The sequence below is a fragment of the Bufo gargarizans genome, chromosome 5, assembly GCF_014858855.1.
Source record: "Bufo gargarizans isolate SCDJY-AF-19 chromosome 5, ASM1485885v1, whole genome shotgun sequence".
NCBI classification, from domain to species: Eukaryota; Metazoa; Chordata; class Amphibia; order Anura; family Bufonidae; genus Bufo; species Bufo gargarizans.
In genome coordinates this window covers 89101593-89123314 of record NC_058084.1, presented here as the reverse complement: position 1 = coordinate 89123314, position 21722 = coordinate 89101593, and the positions used below count along the sequence as shown (strand labels likewise).

The window sequence follows — 21722 nt, the reverse complement described above, 5'->3', positions numbered from 1 at the left end:
TATTTAATTTGTCCAATTACTTTGGAGCCCCTGAAATGAAGCGATTGAGTTTAAAAAGTGCTTTAGTTTCTCACATTTTTTTGCAATCATTTTGTTCAACCCACTGAATTAAAGCTGAAAGTCTGAACTTCAACTGAATGGTTTTGTACAAAATCCATTGTGGTAATGTACAGAACAAAAATTAGAAAAATGTTGAAAATTATATATTTTAGCCAGGTCGATAAATATTGGGACAGACACAATTCTAACATTTTTGGCTCTATACACCACCACAATTTTTTTGTAATGAAACAAACAAGATGTGCTGTAACTGCAGACTGTCAGCTTTAATTTGAGGGTATTTACATCCAAATCAGGTGAACGGTGTAGGAATTACTACAGTTTGCATATGTGCCTCCCACTTGTTAAGGGACCAGAAGTAATGGGACAGAATAATAATCATAAATCAAAACCGTCACTTTTTAATACTTGGTTGCAAATCCTTTGCAGTCAATTACAGCCTGAAGACTGGAACACATAGACATCACCAGACGCTGGGTTTCATCCCTGGTGATGCTCTGCCAGGCCTCTCCTGCAACTGTCTTCAGTTCCTGCTTGTTCTTGGGGCATTTTCCCCTCAGTTTTGTCATCAGCAAGTGAAATGCAGCTCAATCGGATTCAGGTCCGGTGATTGACTTGGCCATTGCATAACATTCCACCTCTTTCCCTTAAACTCTTTGGTTGCTTTTGCAGTAGGCTTTGGGTCATTGTCCATCTGCACTGTGAAGCGCCGTCCAATGAGTTCTGAAGCATTTGGCTGAATATGAGCAGATAATATTGCCCGAAAAAGTTCAGAATTCATCCGGCTGCTTTTGTCAGCAGTCACATCATCAATAAATACAAGAGAACCAGTTCCATTGGCAGCCATACATGCCCGCGCCATGACACTACCACCAACATGCTTCACTGATGAGGTGGTATGCTAAGGATCATGAGCAGTTCCTTTCCTTCTCCATACTCTTTTCCTCCCATCACTCTGGTACAAGTTGATCTTGGTCTCATCTGTCCATAGGATGTTGTTCCAGAACTGTGAAGGCTTTTTTTGGATGTCGTTTGGCAAACTCTAATCTGGCCTTCCTGTTTTTGAGGCTCACCAATGGTTTACATCTTGTGGTGAACCCTCTGTATTCACTCTGGTGAAGTCTTCTCTTGATTGTTGACTTTGACACACATACACCTACTTCCTGGAGAGTGTTCTTGATCTGGCCAACTAAAAGGGTGTTTTCTTCACCAGGGAAAGAATTCTCCGGTCATCCACCACAGTTTTCCGTGGTCTTCCGGTGTTTGAGCTCACCGGTGCGTGCCTCCTTTAAGAATGTTCCAAACAGTTGTTTTGGCCACGCCTAATGTTTTTTTCAGCCTAATGATGGCTTGCTTCACTGATGGTGACAGCTCTTTGGATCTCATCTTGAGTTGACAGCAACAGATTCCATATGTAAATAGCACACTTGAAATGAACTCTGGACCTTTTATCTGCTCATTGTAATTGGGATAATGAGGGAATAACACACACCTGGCCATGGAAAAGCTGAGAAGCCAATTGTCCCATTACTTTTGGCCCCTTAACAAGTGGGAGGCACATATGCAAACGGTTGTAATTCCTACACCGTTTACCTGATTTGGATGTAAATACCCTCAAATTAAAGCTGACAGTCTGCAGTTAAAGCACATCAGTTTCATTTTAAATCCATTGTGGTGGTGTATAGAGCCAAAAATGTTAGAATTGTGTTGATGTCCCAATATTTATGGACCCGACTATATATACACATATAGACTGTCATAATAAACTCCCTTTCATAAGTTCTGTCTCGTGTCCTTAAATGAATCCAAGTCCTAAGCTTTGTGCACACAAGGCTACCTGTTAGTTAACAGTTTGGTACTTTAAATACTACAATTTCCCCCAAACTGAAATTATGTAGCGATAGGGAGTAACTGAAGGCCTCCTATATCATACAATATGCCACCAATGCCTGAGAGGAGACAACCCCTTTAATGGGCGAAATAAAAATCAGCAACAAAGACACCTAAAGAATTTAATATTGTAAAGATTACAAATGCATGTTACAATAAAAAAGAATAAAAAGGTCTTAAAATTTTATTTAAAAACTGTAAGAAAGTGACAATTTAAAAAATAAGTTACAAAAACATCTGTAGATAACATATATACAATATAAAACACGAAGTAATATGAACATTACAAGCCTGTCTAACACTAGATGTTAAACAGTGGCAATAAGTGCTACAACTGCAACACATTTCCCGCATTGCAATCCATTTTGCCCTGTAATGTGGCAACATCCAGAGCCAAAACTCTTTAATCCATATATCAGCTATGTAGATGTGCAAAATAAGTAAATGTTGTTAGACAAAATATAAAAAAAAAAAAAAAAAAAAAGCTTAAAACTGCCCAGACAAGAAACTAATACGAGTGTATAAAGAAAAAAAATATCAATATGTCACAGCCTTTTCAAGTTGTGCTTGCTCTGGGCACTTCCAGGGACTACATCTTTTTTGCGCACACGCTTTCCTGAACCACCGTTACATTCCTTAGAGCCATGAAAAGCACACAAGCAAAGGGTGCAGAAGTCAAAGCCACAGTCTTTTTTAGTGCACTTGCCTCGCTTCTTCAGTGGCTGGTACTTTGCAGGATACTGGCACTGTGGGCACGGTTTTAAAGCTTCATCTGTGAATAAAGTTTTGGCAATCTGCAAAGACAATATTTAATTCTAAAGCGTTTATGAAAAATAAATGGCACATTAAATGTACACTTCTAAACATCTAAAAATGTCTGCTAGTGCCTCCGGACAGACCACATTTCACACTTCTACTAGGCCATTGTAACTTGGAGGTTGTCCAGCCAGTAATTTTTATTTTTATTTTTTAAGGGCCCTTAAAGGGTTTGTCTTGTCTCAAAGTGATACTTGTACTAGGTTATCACACAAAAGTATCTTATCAATTTACTGTTACCATAATGCCTCCTGTTCTTACTTCTAAGTTACCATGTTTTTATAAACTGCTCATCTCCAGGGGATACGGCCACCACTGCAATTCAACAGAGGTGGCTGCGCTTGCGCTGTGAAAGGAAACAAAGCTGGCCTTTCTGTTGGCCAGGATATCGGGAGCTAGTACACAGATTACCATGCATGCGCATTATCTCCTGTGCCTGGTAACCTCGTATTGCCTGCATCTGAAGCGCGTTTCGCTGACTTTGTACATCCCGTGGATCTGCCAAAGTGCTGCACCCAAGCCGCAATCATTTTGTTGAATAAACCAAGGCTGCTATAAGTGTGGATGCACAGGCCAGTGGGGGAAATCACAGCATTCCAGCATTCCCCCCCCCCCCCCCCCCCTCCCGAAGTCTGGGCCTGCTGCTCTGAAGACGAGGAGGTGAGTCAACCACTTTAAAGGGTTAAAGTTTTGATTCCAACAACTCCTTCATAGTGCATTGTTTGTCAGAGAGTGAACATACTGTATCTGGCATAGAAGCTTGTCGGCTCAGCTACACTTGTAGGAGACTGCTTCAGGAGTTTGCAGTCTGACAAATAGGCTTGTGTGTGAACGTTGTCTTGTCCTTCTTTTTGCAGTGTGAGAACTTAACCAAAAGAAAATTTCCAGGCAACTGGAAAACAGACTAACCTTAACATATTCTTGTTGTTTGCTTGCAGACTGAGGAATGGGTGCAGTGCTTTTTGGTGTCAAAAACCCACACGAAGTGGGGGTGTGAAATACAGATTTGGCTTGTGCCTGAACAGATTTCAGCGCAGATCTGTTAAGGAGATTTAATCTGGTTGCAGCATCTTCAGAGGAGAATATCCATCCATGCTAAAAACAAAATAAATGGAAACATTTATTGGAGATTACTGGTCTGTATTGTTTTGGTTGCATTTATAGCACATTTCCACCATATTTAGTGAATGTAGCAACCCAAGGCACTGAAGGATAATTGCATTTTTGTTACACATGTAGCTTCACTGGAGCCAACAGGGAGCAGTAAGAAAGACGTCACTGTAGTCCATCCACCACAGACTACAGCTCTGTCCTCTCTCCTTTATGTCTATACCCGACTCGTGCCCTCCATTCTGCCAGTGATCAGAGACCAACATCCTCCATAATTCAAACCTCGCTCCTGTCCAATACTTTCGAGCTGCACCTACTCCCTGCAATGCACTACCCTGGACAATCAGGTTCATTTACAATGTCCAAAGCTTTACCCCAAGTTAACACCTGAGCGTTTTACAGCGCGTTCCTACACGCTGTAAAAACGCTCAAGGAGAAACCAATGCTTCCCTATGGGAATGGTTCTCACCTGAGCGTTTACAGCGCGTACGATCGCGCTGTAAAACGCCCGACACTCAAAAGTTCTTGAGCTTCTTTGGGGCGTTTTGTCGCGCGTTCCTGTACATAGACTTTTGGGAATGCGCGACAATGGGCGTTCGCTTGTCTCTGTATGCCCAATTGTAAACGCCTGTACAATCGCGCATACAGAGTGCTCCATCGCGAACGCTCAGGTGTGAACCCAGGGTTAAGGCCTGGTCTACACTGCGACCTTTTGTAACGAGATTGATTTTAACAATTGAATGACAGCTGCAGTCAACAAGATTGAATTCAACTGAATGCATTAAGACTGAAGCAGTGTTCAATAGTGTAGCCCTAGCGCAAGGCCTCTATGCACACTACAACGCAAACTGCGGTCCGCAGTGCATGGGCATGGACCGTGTGCCCACAGTATGTGGACCCATTAACTTGAATGGGGTCTGCGATTCGCACCCCAAAAAAGTAGTGCATGCGCTACTTTTTTGTGGTGCAGAGACACGGACAGAAAACCCACAGAAGCACTCCATAGTATTTCCAATCCATCAAGGGAATGGGCCCGCATCAGTGATGCGGTGCGCCCATGGCCGGTACTTTTATATTGCGGACCGGCTGTTCGCGGGCCAAAATATGGGCATGGGCCAACTACGGTTGTGTGCATGAGGCCTAAAGATGCCCTAAAACATCTTTTTAGGCAGGCTTCTGTTCTCTAAACAGACTTTCCCAGTTACCCCCACCCCTCATTTTTCAGAGCGAACACCATCATTCAACACTAACACTTACTGCACTGACTCACAGCTCAGTCTGCACTACTCTAGTCAGTACAAAGATGGCTGCACCGCTATAGAAAACAGTCAATTTCACCTTTTGTGTTACACCCATTTCTTCATAGATTGTAAGCTCTTGCGAGCAGGTTCAAGTTTGTACATGAACTCTCTCAATTGTGTAAAGCGCTGCGGAATATGGTGGCGCTATATAAAGCTAATCGACTAAGCCAAAACACTGGCATTCAAGCCACAAGTTGTGTCTCAAGCTTCATTGGTGGCTATGGTTGTTTTATGCTTCTCATAACTTTTTAAAAGTGAAAATGAAAAGTGGATGGGCACGTGGAGTCTCTGCAGCTGAGAATCTACAGCAAATCTGGTCCAAATCTGCAGCGACGACATCCGCAACAAATTGTGTGGATTTTGTTGTTGTTGAAATTATGCAGATTTGCCACAGATTTCTCCACTGCAAAAGCTGAAATTTGTGGCAAATCAACAAGCAATTGATTTAAAATCCACATGCATGTCACGATATGGGTGGACATCTCTGGTGCAGACACTCTGCATAGCACATGGATGACTTTTTTTCCAGTTTGTGTACCACGCTACATATTTACACCACATGGAACATATTATGATGAACATTCACTTTAAACCTAGTATGCTGGCCCTTTAAGGCTAAGTTGACAACACTTGTGTTGAAATGGAGACAAACTGAAAAAGTGTTTTCCAGGAGTTCGACAATGATAACCTTTCCTCAGGAGAGGACATCAATATTAGATCAGTGTTGATCAGATCCCTGGCACCCTCCGCTAATCCGTTGTTTGAAGCAGCAAAGGTGCTCCAGTGAGTACCGCAGCCTCTTAGGACAGTGTCGTTACATTCATCTGTGACATAGCCTAGGTGCAGCACAGTCCCATTCAAGTGAATGGGCCTGGGCTAGAATACCAAGCACAGCCACTATACAAATGCACAAGCTGTGCTTAGTATGGTGTGAGAAGACTACAACAATCTCTGGAGTGCCATGGCCTCAAACAGCCGATCAGTAGAGTGCCAGGAGTCTGATCCCCACCGATCTGATATTGATGACTTATTCTGAGGATAGATCATCAATATTGAACTGCCAGAAAACCCCTTTGGGGAAGAATCACACGACCACACTCCGTCTGGGAAACATAGGCCATTTGTCAGCCTCATATCCCAGACCCACTTTGACTGCATCATAGCAAGTTTCTATCTGATCAAGTGTATTGTACTCACATGATTATGTACAGTACAATAGACCCACAACAGGAACTGACTGCATCATAAAAATAACCCTATAATGCAGTCAGTTCAAGTCAGGGGAGCCAGTCGGTCGAGGAGAAGCAGCCAATGTGAGGACCATGCTTTCCGTACAGAGCACAGTTGCATGAATCAGCCCTCAACCATAAAGGATCCAAATGAAATCCTATGAATCAGTTAATGGATACATTTAGATTATAAAAAAATAAAGTCAAATGGATGTTTGAAGAGGATAGCCAAAGTGATGGAAACAGATACTAAACCCAAATGTACACATCTCCACCAGCTTCCCCATAAAAATGCATGCTCTTATCCAACAGGTTTACTGTCAGGGCATCAATTGTTGCCTCTTACCTCTGTTTCAACTCTTAACTTTTTCAGGAACAATTTTCTTCTTTGATTAGCATCTTTATCTTGAACCACCATGTCACGCCATTCCTTACTGACTTTCCAAATGCTAAGAAGAAACAATAAGAAAAATGTCTTAATATATTTCTGTTAAAAATAAATTAACAAAAAGAATACACACAACTATTGCCTATAAACTCCTGAGAAATATTGGATCAGAGGTTGCAATAAAAAAATTTCAGTATAGTATAAATACGCCTTTTTTGCTGAGTATTTTTAGCCAAGGGGGAAGTTTGAAGTTTGCAGTAATTGAAATAATACGTAGGCAGACATAACATTGAAGGGGTTGTCTCACTTCAGCAAATGGCATTTCTCATGTAGACATCACATACACCGCTCGTTTCCAGGGGTTACGATCACCCTGCAATCCAGCAGCGGAAGCCATGCTTGCATACTATAGGAAAAAGTGCTGGTCTATGTGCGCTCCCACGGTCCGGGCCATCAGAGAGGTTGGTGCTTTTTCCTATAGTGTTCAAGCACGACCACCACTGATGGATTGCAGGGTGGTCGTAACCCCTGGAAACAAGCAGTGTATGTGATGTCTAAATGAAAAATGCAGTGTATAATGTGCTGAAAAAAAAAAAAAAAGAATCAAGCCAGCAAGGAAAGCAATATGGAGAATCACAATATATTAGTAAGTGCCTTGTATTACCTTTCTCTACAGAAGTGCCATTTGCTGCAGTGAGACAGCTTCTTTTTTTCCAATCAACTCATTATATATCCATCTACAGTGCCGTGAGGATTTTTTGGGGATAATGGTTATGCCTCATTCACACAATCGGTTAGTGATTTCCATCAGTGATTAGAGCTGCACCCGATTTTGGCTCAAAAACACAGAACATGGGCAGATCTTTCCCTTATACCTTATGTCTGTGGAGGCTGCACTCCTGGTTTTGGCTCACAATTAGGGATGAGCGAACTTGTGCTTTCAAGTTCGGCGTACAAGGTTCGGGTTATCTAAGAAGTCAGTTATGGATTCCGCTCCCACAGACCTTAACTTATTATCCGTGGTAGAGGAATCCATAATGGAATTCTTAGATAACCCAAATCTTATACACCGAACTTAAACACAAGTTTGCCCAACACTAGTCACACTGACCAGAACACAGACGTGTGAACGAGGCTAGGGAACCTGTCACCAGGATTGTGTGTATAGACCTGAGGACATGGGTTGGTAGATGGCCGCTAGCACATCTGCAATACCCAGTCCCCATAGCTGTGTGTGCTTTTATTGTGTAAAAAAACTGATTTGATACATATGCAAATTACCCTGAGATGTGTCCTGTACGTGAGACGAGTCAGGGACAGGACTCATCTCAGGGTAATTTGCATATGTATCCATTTTTTTTTTTTACACAATAAAAGCACAGAGCTATGGAGAATGGGTATTGTGGATGTGCTAGCGGCCATCTAGCAACCCATGTCCTCAGGTCTATACACAAAATCCCGGTGACAGGTTCCCTTTAAGCTGTAGTTTTTACTGGTACCATAAATTACAGCTCGTCACCCTGACTGAACCCTACAAACAAATTTCAGCCGTGTACCAAATTCTCCAAATCAAAAAGTATGGGACTAAATTGGGGGATCAAGACTGTGTGCCTCTCATTACCCCGAGCTTGCTTCTGATTTGAATCTTAAAGGGGTTAACTGACTATCCTCTGGATAATTTATCAGCATCTGACCCGGGACCCCCACCAATCACCTGTTTGAGAAAGCCCCGGCACCCCTATGGATGCAGTGGCCTTCTCACTGCTTCTCCTAGCCCTCTGACATGACCACCTGTCACTTGGCCTAGGCGCAGCTCAGTCCTATTCACTTGAAAAGGGCTGGTTATGCTCCTAGGCCACGTGACTGGCCTAGGGTAAGCAGGATGGCCACGGTGCTCACAGGGCTTCAAACAGTTGATCAGCAGGGGGTCCTGATGTCTGACCCCTATTGATCAGATGCCGATCGAACAGATGTGTTACAAAGTCTGATAACTGCTTTAATGCCCTTTCAAAAGTATTTAAAATCTCTAATTCAGACAGATTTTTGAAAGTTGCAGAGGCTACATTTCAATTTCCAAATGGAAAACAAACCCTGGGGTTACAGGTGTGTCCAGATGTGTAGCAGACAATGTTCCATTAATTGCGGGCCTGCCCAGTACGTCTGGAATAGGATATATTCACTCACACACTATCCAATGCATATACCCTTAACACTTAGCTTTGGGTGACTGTCCAGAAAGTCTAGCTAACATTCCTGTCCCCTGAATATATACACAGCCCATCTTTTGAAATTTTGCCGCTGCCTGCAAGGCCATCCTACAGACTTGGTTGGGCCAAGTTGTCCAGACCCACTGTCTAAGCCAAGCTTTCTTTTGCACATGGACTGTGCAAAGGTTCTTTGTAAAAATAATCTAGGGTCAAAAATTTTAAACCCGTCCTATACTATTCAACTTGTGCCTGCTCATGTTAAAACTAGAACTAAAATGTTTCAACTCTATATAGTGTAATTCTTACAACAGTACCTAGCTGGTCGAGACCGACTGTGACTTAGGGGTCATTATCAGATCAGCAGCAGTGCAAGTCCCAGCATCCCCACCGATCAGCTCTTTCAGGGGGCTGCCACGCTCACCAGAACTCTGGAAGTGCTGTACATAGTATAGCAGCTGTGCTTGGTATTGCATTCACTTTAAAGGGGCTGAGCTAGGACATGTGACAGAGGTACTGTGCCATCACATGCTCATTGAGCACCCAACCTCTAACCGCTGATCCGCGGGGGTCCAGGGCATCAGACAAAATAGTGCGAGTTTCACTGAACGCACCCTGAACGCATCTGGACCTAATCCGTCACACTCGTGTAAAAGGGGCCCTAAGGCTGGGTTCACCCGGGCGTGACGGATTGGCTCAGGGTGCGTTCAGTGAAACTCGCACCATTTTGCAAGCAAGTTCAGTCAGTTTTGTCTGCAATTGCATTTAGTTGTTCAGTTTTTTCCGCGCGGGTGCAATGAGTTTCACGTGCGTGATAAAAAAAACTGAAGCTTTACAAACATCTCTTAGCAAACATCAGTGAAAAACGCATCGCACCCGCACTTGCTTGCGGATGCAATGCGTTTTTCATGCAACCCCATTGACTTTATGGAGCCAGAGCTGCGTGAAAAAACGCAGACTATAGAACATGCTGCGATTTTCACGCAACACAGAACTGATGTGTGAAAAACAACGCTCATGTACACAGCCCCTATTGAAATGAATGGGTCAGGATTCAGTGCGGGTGCAATGGATTTACGTCACACATTGCACCCGCGCGGAAGTTACACTTCTACCTTTTTCAAGTGAGTATTTTCCTTTTTAAGGCCTCTTGCACACAAATGTATTTTCTTTCCGCATCCGTTCTGTTTTTTGCAGAACCATTCACTTCAATGGGTCGGCAAAAAAAAAAAAATATAAAATAAAAGTAGTTACTCCAGGTGCATTCTGTGTGTCCTTTCCGCAAAAAAAAAATTGAACACGTCCCATTATTGTCTGCATTATGGACAAGGATAGGACAGTTCTATGAAGGGCCAGCTGTTCCGTTCCGCAAAATACAGAATGCACGCGGATGTCATCCGTATTTTTTGTGGATCGCAAAATACATATGGTCGGGTGCAAGAGGTCTTTTTTCCCCCATTTAACTTTAAATGATTAAATGGAGTCTGTCACCTAATTTTCAGCAATATAACTAAGAGGACTGCCCCACAGAAGACTGCAGACACATCCGGGACATTTCTGTGTGCACCGTGTCTGTATTCCATATCCAGGAAAATCACTTTTAGGCCTCATGCACACAAACCTGCGGCCCGAGTGCATTCCATATTTTGCAGAACGGAACAGCTGGCCCCTAATAGAACAGTACTATTCCTATAGGACTTTTTTTGCGGAAGGGAAATACGGACATACGGAAATGGAATGCACAGGGAGTAACTTCTGGGGTTTATTTTTGTTTTTTTTCCGTATACGGTCTGCAAACAAAAAAAAATAAAATGGAACGGACAGAAAATACGTTTGTGTGCAAGAGGCCTTATTCTGATGGAAAACAGCTCCCAAGTGCCCAGCTGAAAGTGAAAGTAAAACAGCTTTCACTCCTGAATCGATTTCTAATGGCTACTAAAGCAGCCCTCCCCTCTTCTGTCTGGTTTGCTTTGGGCACTTGCAGCAGCAGAATAAAAGTGCTTTTCCTGGACATGGAATACAGTCAGGTATGTCTGGGATGTGTCTGCAGTCTTCTAGGGGGCAGTGCCCTTAGTTATATTGGTGAAAAACAGGTGACGGACTCCCTTTAAAAAGTGACTTTGGTCTGCAAGTCCTCACCCCCTATTTTCCCTTCACTCCTTCCATTTCTCACTCACAGGTGAACCATGTGGGGGAGACTTATCCAACTGGTGTAAAGAACTGGCTTAGTTGCCCATAACAACCAGATTCCACCTTTCATTTTCTAAAGGAGCTGTGAAAAATGAAAGCTGGAATCTAAAAGGGGTTGCTATGGGCAACTAAGCCAGTTCTCATTTACACCTAGTTTGATAAATCTCCCTCTGATCCTTAACCGTATTAACTTACAAAATATGGAAGTGGCCACTAACACCACAATCTGGAAAGGATCACCCCTAGTTTACACTTGCAGTGTGGCGGTCTCCTCAGGAGGACCTGCTCTGCGATATTCCCCAATGCACTTTACATCAGAACTGTCAGACATTCTGCTCGTTGCTGCCCCATGTTGTAGGTCACTGACAAAATACAAAACTGCCAATAAGCCAAGAGACGTGATCCTGGCTATTGCCTAATGCAGTTCCTTCTCACTCTTCTACCCCTTCTCCTGTTTGTAAATGACTAGTTGGAAAAATTGTGAATATTTTCATTAAAAAGAGGATGTAGGAAAAAAATAAAATCGGTCAGCATTCTGTTGGATTAATACTCCTCAAAATTGCTTTATTGACATTTCAGCCTTGGTGTCAAATTGTTGATAAAGTGGATCTGCAGTCCGGACAGAGGACGCCTCAGGTCTGAAGCCTCAGTTTGTGCCACGGAAGCCATGTTACATTTTGCACCCGTTAGTCACCGATTTTCTTATAAACTGGATGCATTTAACTACATTTTCTAATGCAGTTTACCATTTAGCGTAAACCATTCACTCAGACCTTATAGGATCAAGATGTATGATAAACCGCAAGCATCTTTAGACTGTTGTGTGAGGAGCAATAAGACACATTTACACATACAGAGGTGCAGCCGATTGTAGGGAAGGAATTGCTCTTTCGCAACAGTCGGCTACTCATGAAGTGGAGGTCAAGTTCTGCAGTTACATGCACCTCCACAGTATGAGGACAAGCAATCGCTTGACCGCATACAAAATCATTCCCCCTGGGCAGAAGTGTGCCTTTAAGATCACACGATCTGCTGCCCAGGAACTATGATTGAGGTGTCCACATATCCGATCTGCAGCAAGTCCAGAAGGGCAGATTATTGGGAATGAGCGTTCGTAGAAATGGTCATTCTCAATAATCAGCCCAAATATCGGGCTGTGTAAATCCACCTATTCAATGGCTTATCTTACGCCAGAATATTTGCACAAACATCACATTTTACGCCACATTCCCTTTCCTGTAAACCAGAGACGCCCAACTTGCGGCCCTCCAGCTGTTCCAAAACTACAACTCCCAGCATGCCCTGATAGCTTTAGGCTGTCCAAGCATGACTGACATTGGTTTTGAAACAGCTGGAGGATCACAGGTTGGGCATCCCTGCTCCAAACCACACTCCCTTGTCTAGACACATTGGTGAAGCAAATTGTGTCCGAAGTGGAGCACCTGTAAGCATGTCCCCAATCATCAAAATTTGGAAATGGTCATTGGCCTCTCATTCCACATTTACCTGCAAAGACTTTCAACATTCAAGACTTTAAATATAAATGTGATGATATGCTTCAAATTTCTGTATTTTAATTCAGCTAAAATATCTAGTTGTTCTAGGCCCATTTTTCTGCCAATGAGTCTTGTCAGTTCATCCTCAGACACATCTGAACAATCCAGACTGCTCACAAGTTCCTGCATGGTGGGCCGTTGTAACCTTTTCTGGGTGCTCCTTTCTACCATTGCACGAACTACCCGCAGGGCAGGTGTGCCCGTTAAATCCGCAACCATTAAGAGAGAATTGTTTGCGCTGTCATCAAAACTGAACTCGCTTTCTTCCGTTACAGAGTTCCTTGACATTTTTGATTTGTAGGATGAACTCAAGAAAGGAGTTTCCTTAGATTCCTCCTCAACTTCTGACTGGGAGCCTCTTTCACGCAATGTTGATAATCTCCTGCAACGATCCAGTTTTCGCAGACGATTTTTACTATGAGAGGACTTGGGGGTTTCTTTTTGCTTCTGGATAAGTTCCTGAAAGGAGCCATCGTGATCGGTTATAGAGTCTTGTGACTTATCCAGGCTGAGTGAATGAAAAGCACTGTCCTCAGTTATGGAATCTTCAATGTCTGTTACTGGTGTGCAGGTTGGGGTGCATAAATCAAATCGAAAACTTGCAGCAAGGTTACTAATGGGGGTCTGAAATGCCTCGTTAGTATTGGAGATGTGTGTGGGTGTGGCGTGTAATTCTGTGAGGTTTGCTTCATTAACACTCAAAATTCTGTCATCAGTTGATTCTGTTGAGTGCTGAACCGGCGACAGGTTTTCTACCTCTGGAAAAGGAACACCGTCACCTATAGTTTCATCTATGGTGGAACTCCTCTGCTGAGCAAAAGAAACCCTATACTTTTTGCACGACATGCTAGAATCGCTCCTCAATTTTTAAAGTGCTTGTTGCGATTGGTTTGTAGGCATCTTTTGGAGAGTCAAAATTTTTGGAAAGGTCTGCCTCGAAACTAGGATATTTCTGGACAGTTGCCTTCCATCCCGATATTTCCTCTGAACCATCTAAAGCATCAAAATCCAAATTCCCGCCAGAGGTAGCCTTAGAAAGAAGGAGTCGACGTCGCAATGAGAAGTCTTTTTTAGCAACTCGTGGAGTTTCACACATATCTGTAGTGTAACTACCACTCTTTGAGTGAACTCCAGGGTCCAAGACGGCTTTGCGGATAGGGGAGCATTCCAAAGTGGTAGGATCTATATTTTCCGAATTCTCAAAGTCTTGAGATGGAGTTCCACTGTCTAAAGAATCACTGCTACTGTCACCAGAGTCTGGACTAAATGCCTTTAGAGAGTCATTGTAGCCACTGTCTTGAGATAAATACATGTTTCTGTAGCCAACATGCTTCTTTGCACCCGCTATAAAACTGCTTTGATTTACAGCGGGACTGTCTAAAACCGATCTTTTGTATGCCATTTCCAATTTCTTTCGTCTGCAAGCCTGTAAAATATAATGACAATGTTACATTGTATAAGGGATCACAAAAGAGAACATGAAATTGAGAGTTTAATAATTAAGCCTGAGAAACCTAACGGTACATTTAAAGCACTGTTTCACCCACTGCTGCTTTGCTCATGTCCCTGCACAATCAGGCTGCATCGATATATAAAAAAGGCTGATAAAACTGGGTAAGGCTACTTTCACACTAGCGTTGTTTAAATCTGGCGTTCAATTCCGACACCGGAACTGCCCGCCGGATCCGTAAAAACGGATTACATTTGAATCCTGATCGGGATTTTGATCACAATGAAAAAAAGAGGCGTTGGAAAAAACGGATCCGCCATTTATGGACTAACTTTTTTTTTCACATTTTTCGGGTTTAACATGCAAAAGCCGGATCCGGTTTGACTGAACACACGGCACCGGATTCGGCATTAATGCAAGTCAATGGGAAAAAGACCGGATCCTGCATTCAAAGTGTTCCGGATTTTAGTACGATAGTAAAAATGCAACATGCTACGGTTTTCTGAAAAGCCTGGTCAAAAAGACTGAACTGAAGACATCCTGAACAGATTACTCTCCATTCAGAATGCATGGGGATAAAACTGATCAGTTCTTTTCTGGATTTGAGCCCCTAGGACGGAACTCAGCGCCGGAAAAGAAAAACGCTAGTGTGAAAGTAGCCCAACTACACGAATAAGTTTTATTGCTCCTCACCAAGTACAGAACCGCATAAAAGTTGCTTAAAGTAAAATATTCAGTTTTTCCAAATTCTACAATAGCAGAAACAAACCCCCCAAATAATGCTCCGCAGTACAAGTATACTCAAATAGCGATCAAAATATACTGTATAGCAGCAGGTGTATACAGGTCTTTATAATATTATACATTTAAGACAATAAGTGGAATATCTATTATGACCAACATTTTCTGTGCCATTATCCATATTCCCTGCACTGCCTGAGGAGGCACCCGTTATGGCGAGGTGTAGGCCTAGGCATAAATTAGGCGCATCCTCCAGCAGTCCAACACCTAAATCTACAGCAGCTCTGATTTTGGTCTTCATTTATGCCAGAAAAAAAAGATAAAATGTGCCAGGCCCACTGGCCCCACCCCCTCCCTTGCAATGCCTCCTTTTTCGGAAAGTTGCAAGGGCGATGTACCTCAAAAAATAAATACACAGAAATTATTCCCCATGTCCCCATGGCTGTTCCGCAGAAAAATAAATCAGTCCAGTCCAGTCCATAATGCAGACAATAACAGGACAAGTTCTATTATGGGCCGGCTGTTCCATTCCACACAGCCGGTATCCATGTTTTGCGGATCCATAATTTGGGGACCGCAAAACAGCTGTGTGGGGTGAACGCAGTCTTACTGCGAGACAGATTCATGCACCAGAATTCTGGCAAAATTGCGTGTCTGGCCCCCTAATCCTGTGAAGCCCCAGCACCTTTCTGCTAAACCCTGCCACCTTCACCCTAGATGAGCCAAACCACCACTTTAGTCAGCTTTTTGGTGCAGGCACATTAGTAAATTTGGGCAAATGTTTTGGCAGACTTTACTATATAGAGGGGGGACACAACGAAAACAAAAGCTAGATGAAAACCAATGGTAATTGTAGTTCCTACAATCTTGTTTTTCCAACCTCACCCTTTGCACAAGATGAAGATACTCGTGAACCCCCTTTCTCTTGCCGGCTTGGATCACTATGTACACATGCTGTAAGTTTCCAGGCTTGTGCGATAGCTCTGAACAACTTCCCCAAACTTCATCCATCAGTAGAGGACGGCTGCTTCCAGCAATATGTATGTATTACAGGACCAGGGAAACCATGAGACTTGGACCTGTAATACTTGGCCATGGTGGGGGCTGAACGGTTTTATCCAACCACTCACAGTAATACCGCACATACAAGGTGGTCGGGAGCTACTGCACATGTGCGGCTATGCGGGCTCCTGGCCACCACTTTCTTGTGCTTTGAGCAAGCACGGCCAATGCAAGACCCCCACCGATCTGATAAGCTTTTCCCTATCCACAGGATATGGAACAACTGTTATAACCGGAATACCACTTTAATAAGCTGCTAGTAAAAATCCCATAGACTTCATTATACAACTGCAGTCTATGCTATAATTGCAAGCACAAGTCCCGTAAGGCTAGTTACACTCACTTTTACAGATCCAGCAAAGAACAGCCAGAATGCAGTCTGGCAGAAATCCGGCCACACCGTGGCAAATATGCCGCGAGATGGCCGGCCAAATACCGCTGCGCGCAGCAATTTTGATCCAGCCAATTCCCGGAATCCTATGCAGGAACACCCTGCCGGAAGGCTGTACTGGCCTTGTATTAACGATTACCCCAGGTCTGTGCCGCAAAAGATAGGGCATGTGCTATCTCTTGCCACATGTTAAAGGTTATGTAGAGGCAAATTATTATAATTTTTTTAGGATTGCATTTTGGGCTAAAAATCATTTTTTCAATTGGTCTTTATTAAAAATATTAAGTTGTTCTGTCTCAAGGGGTTAAGTGTTTAACACTTACTTATGCCACATTCTTAGGCTACTTTCACACTAGCAGCACAGACCTCCGGCAGGCTGTTCCATCGGGTGAACAGCCAGCCATATCCGCCATGCCGCTAATGACCATGTGCCCCAGGACTGCCGCTCCGTCCACATTGACTAATGGGGGTGGAGCTCCGGCCGAGGCTGCCGGAATAAAACTACGACATATCCGGCATTTTATTCCGGCAGCCTCTCGCCGTGCCTCCGCACCACCTCCATTATAGTCAATGGGGACGGAGCGGCAGTCCAGATCTGGCAGGCTGTTCACCCGACGCCGCTAATGTGAAAGTCACCTGTAAAATAAGGACTGAGATAAGAGCAGCGATAAGGAGCCCTCAGATTAGCTGGCTGATGGAGCAGAGAAAACTTCGCTCTATTAGAGCATCTCAGCCCTGGTCTCCATATTTGTAATAAAGACCCATTTAAATTTTTTTTTATTTTAGCTCAAAAGGAGTACAATGCAATAATAAAAAATGACCCCAATAGGTGTACATAGCCTTGAAGGATCACAGATCCATTGAAGTCAATGGGTCCACACAGCATTGCAGAGTGCACGGCCATGCTCGTGGTTTTGCAGTCTCACCGGCACTGCAGATATGGTCGTGTACATGGGGCCATGTGGTGCTTTTTCTCTGTGTAGAAATCGACTTGCCATTGTGATTTTGAAACCCACAGTCAAATTTTGTCTGCAATGCAAAGGGTGAGATCTGACTCAGGCAAAACCACAAGTAACATGTGGATTCTGGTGCGGATATGGTGCAGAACCAGCAAAATCTGCAAGAAAAAAATCTGTGGAAAGTCTGCAGTCTACCCTGCCGTGTGCCGTTAGCTGAAACTTAAAGGGAAATGCACAAGCATTGTTTGCTCCCTCCTCCCATCGTTTTCTATAGGGGGGGGGGGGGGGGGGGAAGAGTTAAAAAGGGCCATAAAATGCTTGAAGTATGGGGAGGGGGCACCAGGTTTCTATGGCTTCTGTGTACATGGGGCTCTTTGGGTACGACCACACCACGGTCGAGTACCACACACACACACTGCACTGCTTTATTCAGTCTATTTTGTTAATAGCCACAAGGTGCTGTAGACCATTAACAACGCAGACCAACTTAGTGCGGTCTTCATTAGTTAACCTCTTCCTCTGGATCTTAAAGATGGTGTCCGCCGGCCCGTTTTACACACGAGACACCTAGAGAAAATGTCTTTGGATTGTTGATACCATCAGACATTTAACCAGATGCCATGATCAATTGTGACCACTTCATCCGAGTGGTCTTCCTGTGGAGCACTGTGGTCCTGGAGGCTGAACAGCTGGCTGTAGTAGCCTCCAGCCTTCTGAAGGCTTCATAGGAACATAATGAAACTCCCATAGGCTGCTATAGTAAATCATTGCAGTCTAGGGAAGGAGCGATCAGATGATTGCAAGTTAAAAGGGTTGTTTCACCTCAGCAAATGGCATTTATCATGTAGAGGAAGGTAACACAAGGCACTTATAATGTATTGTGATTGTCCATATTGCCTCTGAAAAAGAACCAACCAATGTGCGTGCCCACGGTCCAAGCCATCAGAGGGGCCAGCAGAGGAAGCAATATAGACAATCAAATAAACTAACAGGCACTCAGTCCCTGGGAACTGTACCAAAGACAATTATTTATTAATTACACTCAGATATATATATATATACACATAAATATATAAAAGACAGATCTCAAGTATAATAAAAAAATATATAAAACTTTTCTTAAAAAATAAAACTTAAAATGTTATTCTCCCATCCGCTTCACTTTGAAACATGGACAATCACAACACATTAGTAAACGACTTGTATTAAAGGGGAACTCCCATCTCAGACAATGGGGGCATATCGCTAGGATTTACACCCATTGCGGGTCCCACCTACAAGGAGAACGGAGCCGGGGAGAAAGGCGGCTGGAGGACCAGGCGCAGCTCCCCGCCTCCCTCAGTGAAGTGAATGGGAGCGCACTGTACGTGTGCGGCCACCACTTCTATGGGGCCGACAGAAATAGCAGAGCCAGCACTTGGCTATTTTCAGCGGTTCCATAGAAATGAATGCAGGGATGCTGCACATGCGCCCTCAACTTTCTCTGCTCCGTTCTCCTTGGAGATGCAGGTCCCAGAGGTGGGCACACCCCTATCAGACAAGGGGGGCATATCCTTACCATCCTAGCAATATGCCCCCATTGTCTAAGATGGGAAAAACCCTTAAACTCTCTCTACATGATAAATGCCATTTGCTAAAGTTAGACAACCCCTTTAAAGTCCCCTAGTGGAATTAAAGGGGTTGTGCAGGGGTTATATACCGATGGCCCATCCTCAGATCGGCGGGTGCCCAACACTCCTGCCGATCAGCTGTTTGAAAAGGTGGCAGCACTCCATTCTGAGCTTCCTCTTCATTACACTGCCCCCTCATCTCCCTGTAGCGGTGGCGTAGTGTAATAAGTACTCGCTACATTCAACTAAAAATCATAGGCGTCGCCACATTACAAAACGCCCGTTAGGTGAATGCCATAACTGAAATAGAAAATGGCTGATTTTGCCCAAAATAAGGGGGGGGGGGGTAAATAAATAATCTATACAAAATGTGGCATCGCTGTAACTGTACTGATCTGGAGAATGCGGTAACCGGTCAGATTTACCGCATTATGAAAGATGAAATTCATATTCCTATGGGGGAATTGCACCCCCCAAATTCTAGTTTTTGTTCCAGCTTCTCCTTCTCCCTACATCGTAGACAATATTGAATGGTGCTGTTAAAAAGTGCAACTTATTCAGAAAAAAATAAAATAAAAAAATTCTTCATACAGATATGTGAATGGAAAAATTAAAAGCTATAGCTAAAATAAAGATGCAAAAAAAATATATATAAAAAAATAATTTAAAGCGCAGGGTCATAAATGGGTTAGAGTCCGCGGCAGCACGCCGGATCGTCAAGCGCAGCTCAGTCATGTCGCAACCGCGCCGCGTGGTCGCACCTCACTTCTGGATTTCAGCCGTAGACCATCCTAATGGATGTCGGTGTGATGTATGGGCACAGCAAGGACAACCCCAATGCCATTTGAGGAGCGCCGCCAATTGTATACCTATATGGCGGTCATCTACATGTGCCATGGACTCCCATAGTAAAACAGTATAGGGGTATATTCACTACAATGTATGGCATGAGAGAAACCCTGGCTCCCCAGCTGTTGTGACACAACAACCCCCATCCTCTAGATACCGGGGTAGTAATACTTCACCTTCAGTCCGTGCAGGAAGCTCCAGCAGCCATGCTCATAGCTCTCCTCCATAAGAAGAAAGTACATGAAACCAACCAGACAGACTGCCAGAAGCCGTCACTGACAGCTCGGCTCACACTGACAGCCCCCTCCTCACTGCTTTATTACTACAGTACAAGGACGTGACAGTTTTCCTATGGCAACGCCAGTCCTGCTCGCTATGGGAACTGCTCTCCGCGTGCCCCAAGCCGGCTTTTCCCTCACGGACGTTCAAATCGCCCGCCATCCCCAACCGTCACCGCCTGAGGAGGGCGCGTCTCAGGGCGGCCTCGGAGCGGGGGCGCGCAGGGATGCGGGGGCGCGCACGGGCTCCTCTGCGGTCTTCAATCCCCTCACAGCGTTTATTTGTTGCGGTCTGAGGAGCATTATTAGATTTATTCTTCATAGATCGATTGCCAAATAGGCATTTTTCCTCTCAGAGTTCAGCATCTCATGGGTAACACCTGGCACATACCACAGCAGTTGTTCACCAAGCCAAAACGCTGCGGCGTGTGAACAGCCCCTTTAGTAAAAATAGTTATTTTAAAAAAATGTATTCATGTGAAAACAAAACTTTACCAAAAAGTTTAAGGCCTCAATCATAGGAGCATAAGCCGTCTGCCCATGCTGCGGTCCGCAATACATGGGCAATGGCCGTACGAATCCCCTATTGCAGTGTGGGCCCATTGACTTGAATTGGTCAACATACAGCAAAAAGACATGACAGGGAGGCCCAATCTGTGGCACTCCAGCTGTTGCAAAACCACAACTCCCAGGATAACCAGACAGCCCACAGCAGGGCATGATGGGAGTTGTAGTTTTACAACAGCTGGAGGGCCACAGGTTGAGCATCCTTGAGATAAGGACATTGTGGTGCGGAGGCACAGACACCAAAGTCCACAGAGGCGTTTCCGATCCATGCCTCCGCTTTATCTTGCGAATTGAGAACCCATTCAAGTTAAGGGGTCCGCATCTATGATACGGAATTCACACAGCCGGTGCCCGTATAATACAGGCGGCTTACAGTTGAATGAATGAGCCCTTAAACTGGAATAAAAAAAAAAAAAGAGAATCCCCTCCACATATTTGTTATTGCCACATCCGTAAAAACCTGAACTACACAGTGATAGAGAGACACACACACAAAGCCAGAAGTGCTGAATTAGCTCATCTGTCACACAAAAGATATATATATATATGGGTCTTATGTACCCCAAAATGATGTACCAATGAAAAACACAAGTTGTCTAGAAAAAAAATAAAAATCAAGCCCTCACAGTTCCAGCAAAAGAAAAACAAAGTTGTAGGTCTTGGGATATAAAAATGCATAAAAAAGTTGCACAATAAAGCATGCGTTTTCTGCGCTGAAAAAGAACACTGATGTTTTTGAAAATCTGTTGTATGAACAGGCCCTAAGGGTAGGGCTATATATACCGTAACAAAAAAGGGGCACAGCTTACTCAGTGACATGTGTTGCATGACTTCTTGTCACTATAAAAAAAAGTCACATGACTTTTCAGTCTATGGTATCGCAACGTGACATGCTGCGACTGTTACACAGAAATCCGACTTGGCCTTCAAGAAAAAATAAAATAAAAATGTAAATACAAAAACGAGCCGGTCTTTAAGTGGTTAAAGGAGGGTATTCCAGATACAGCAAGTTATCCCCTATTCACAGGTTATGGAGCAACTATTAGATTGGTTGGTCTTGCCACTGGGACC

The 21722-nt window shown here is 43.8% G+C and overlaps 1 protein-coding gene across 1 annotated transcript; it reads right to left on the bottom strand.

The window, feature by feature from the left end:
• Positions 1-2380: 2380 nt before the first annotated feature.
• Positions 2381-20224, bottom strand: FBXO43 (F-box protein 43). Its single transcript, XM_044294916.1, is given in 6 exon segments — positions 2381-2744; positions 3676-3861; positions 6753-6855; positions 12695-13602; positions 13604-14170; positions 19983-20224. Coding segments are annotated over 6 exon segments (2079 nt in total). The 5' UTR covers positions 20049-20224; the 3' UTR covers positions 2381-2495.
• Positions 20225-21722: the final 1498 nt, after the last annotated feature.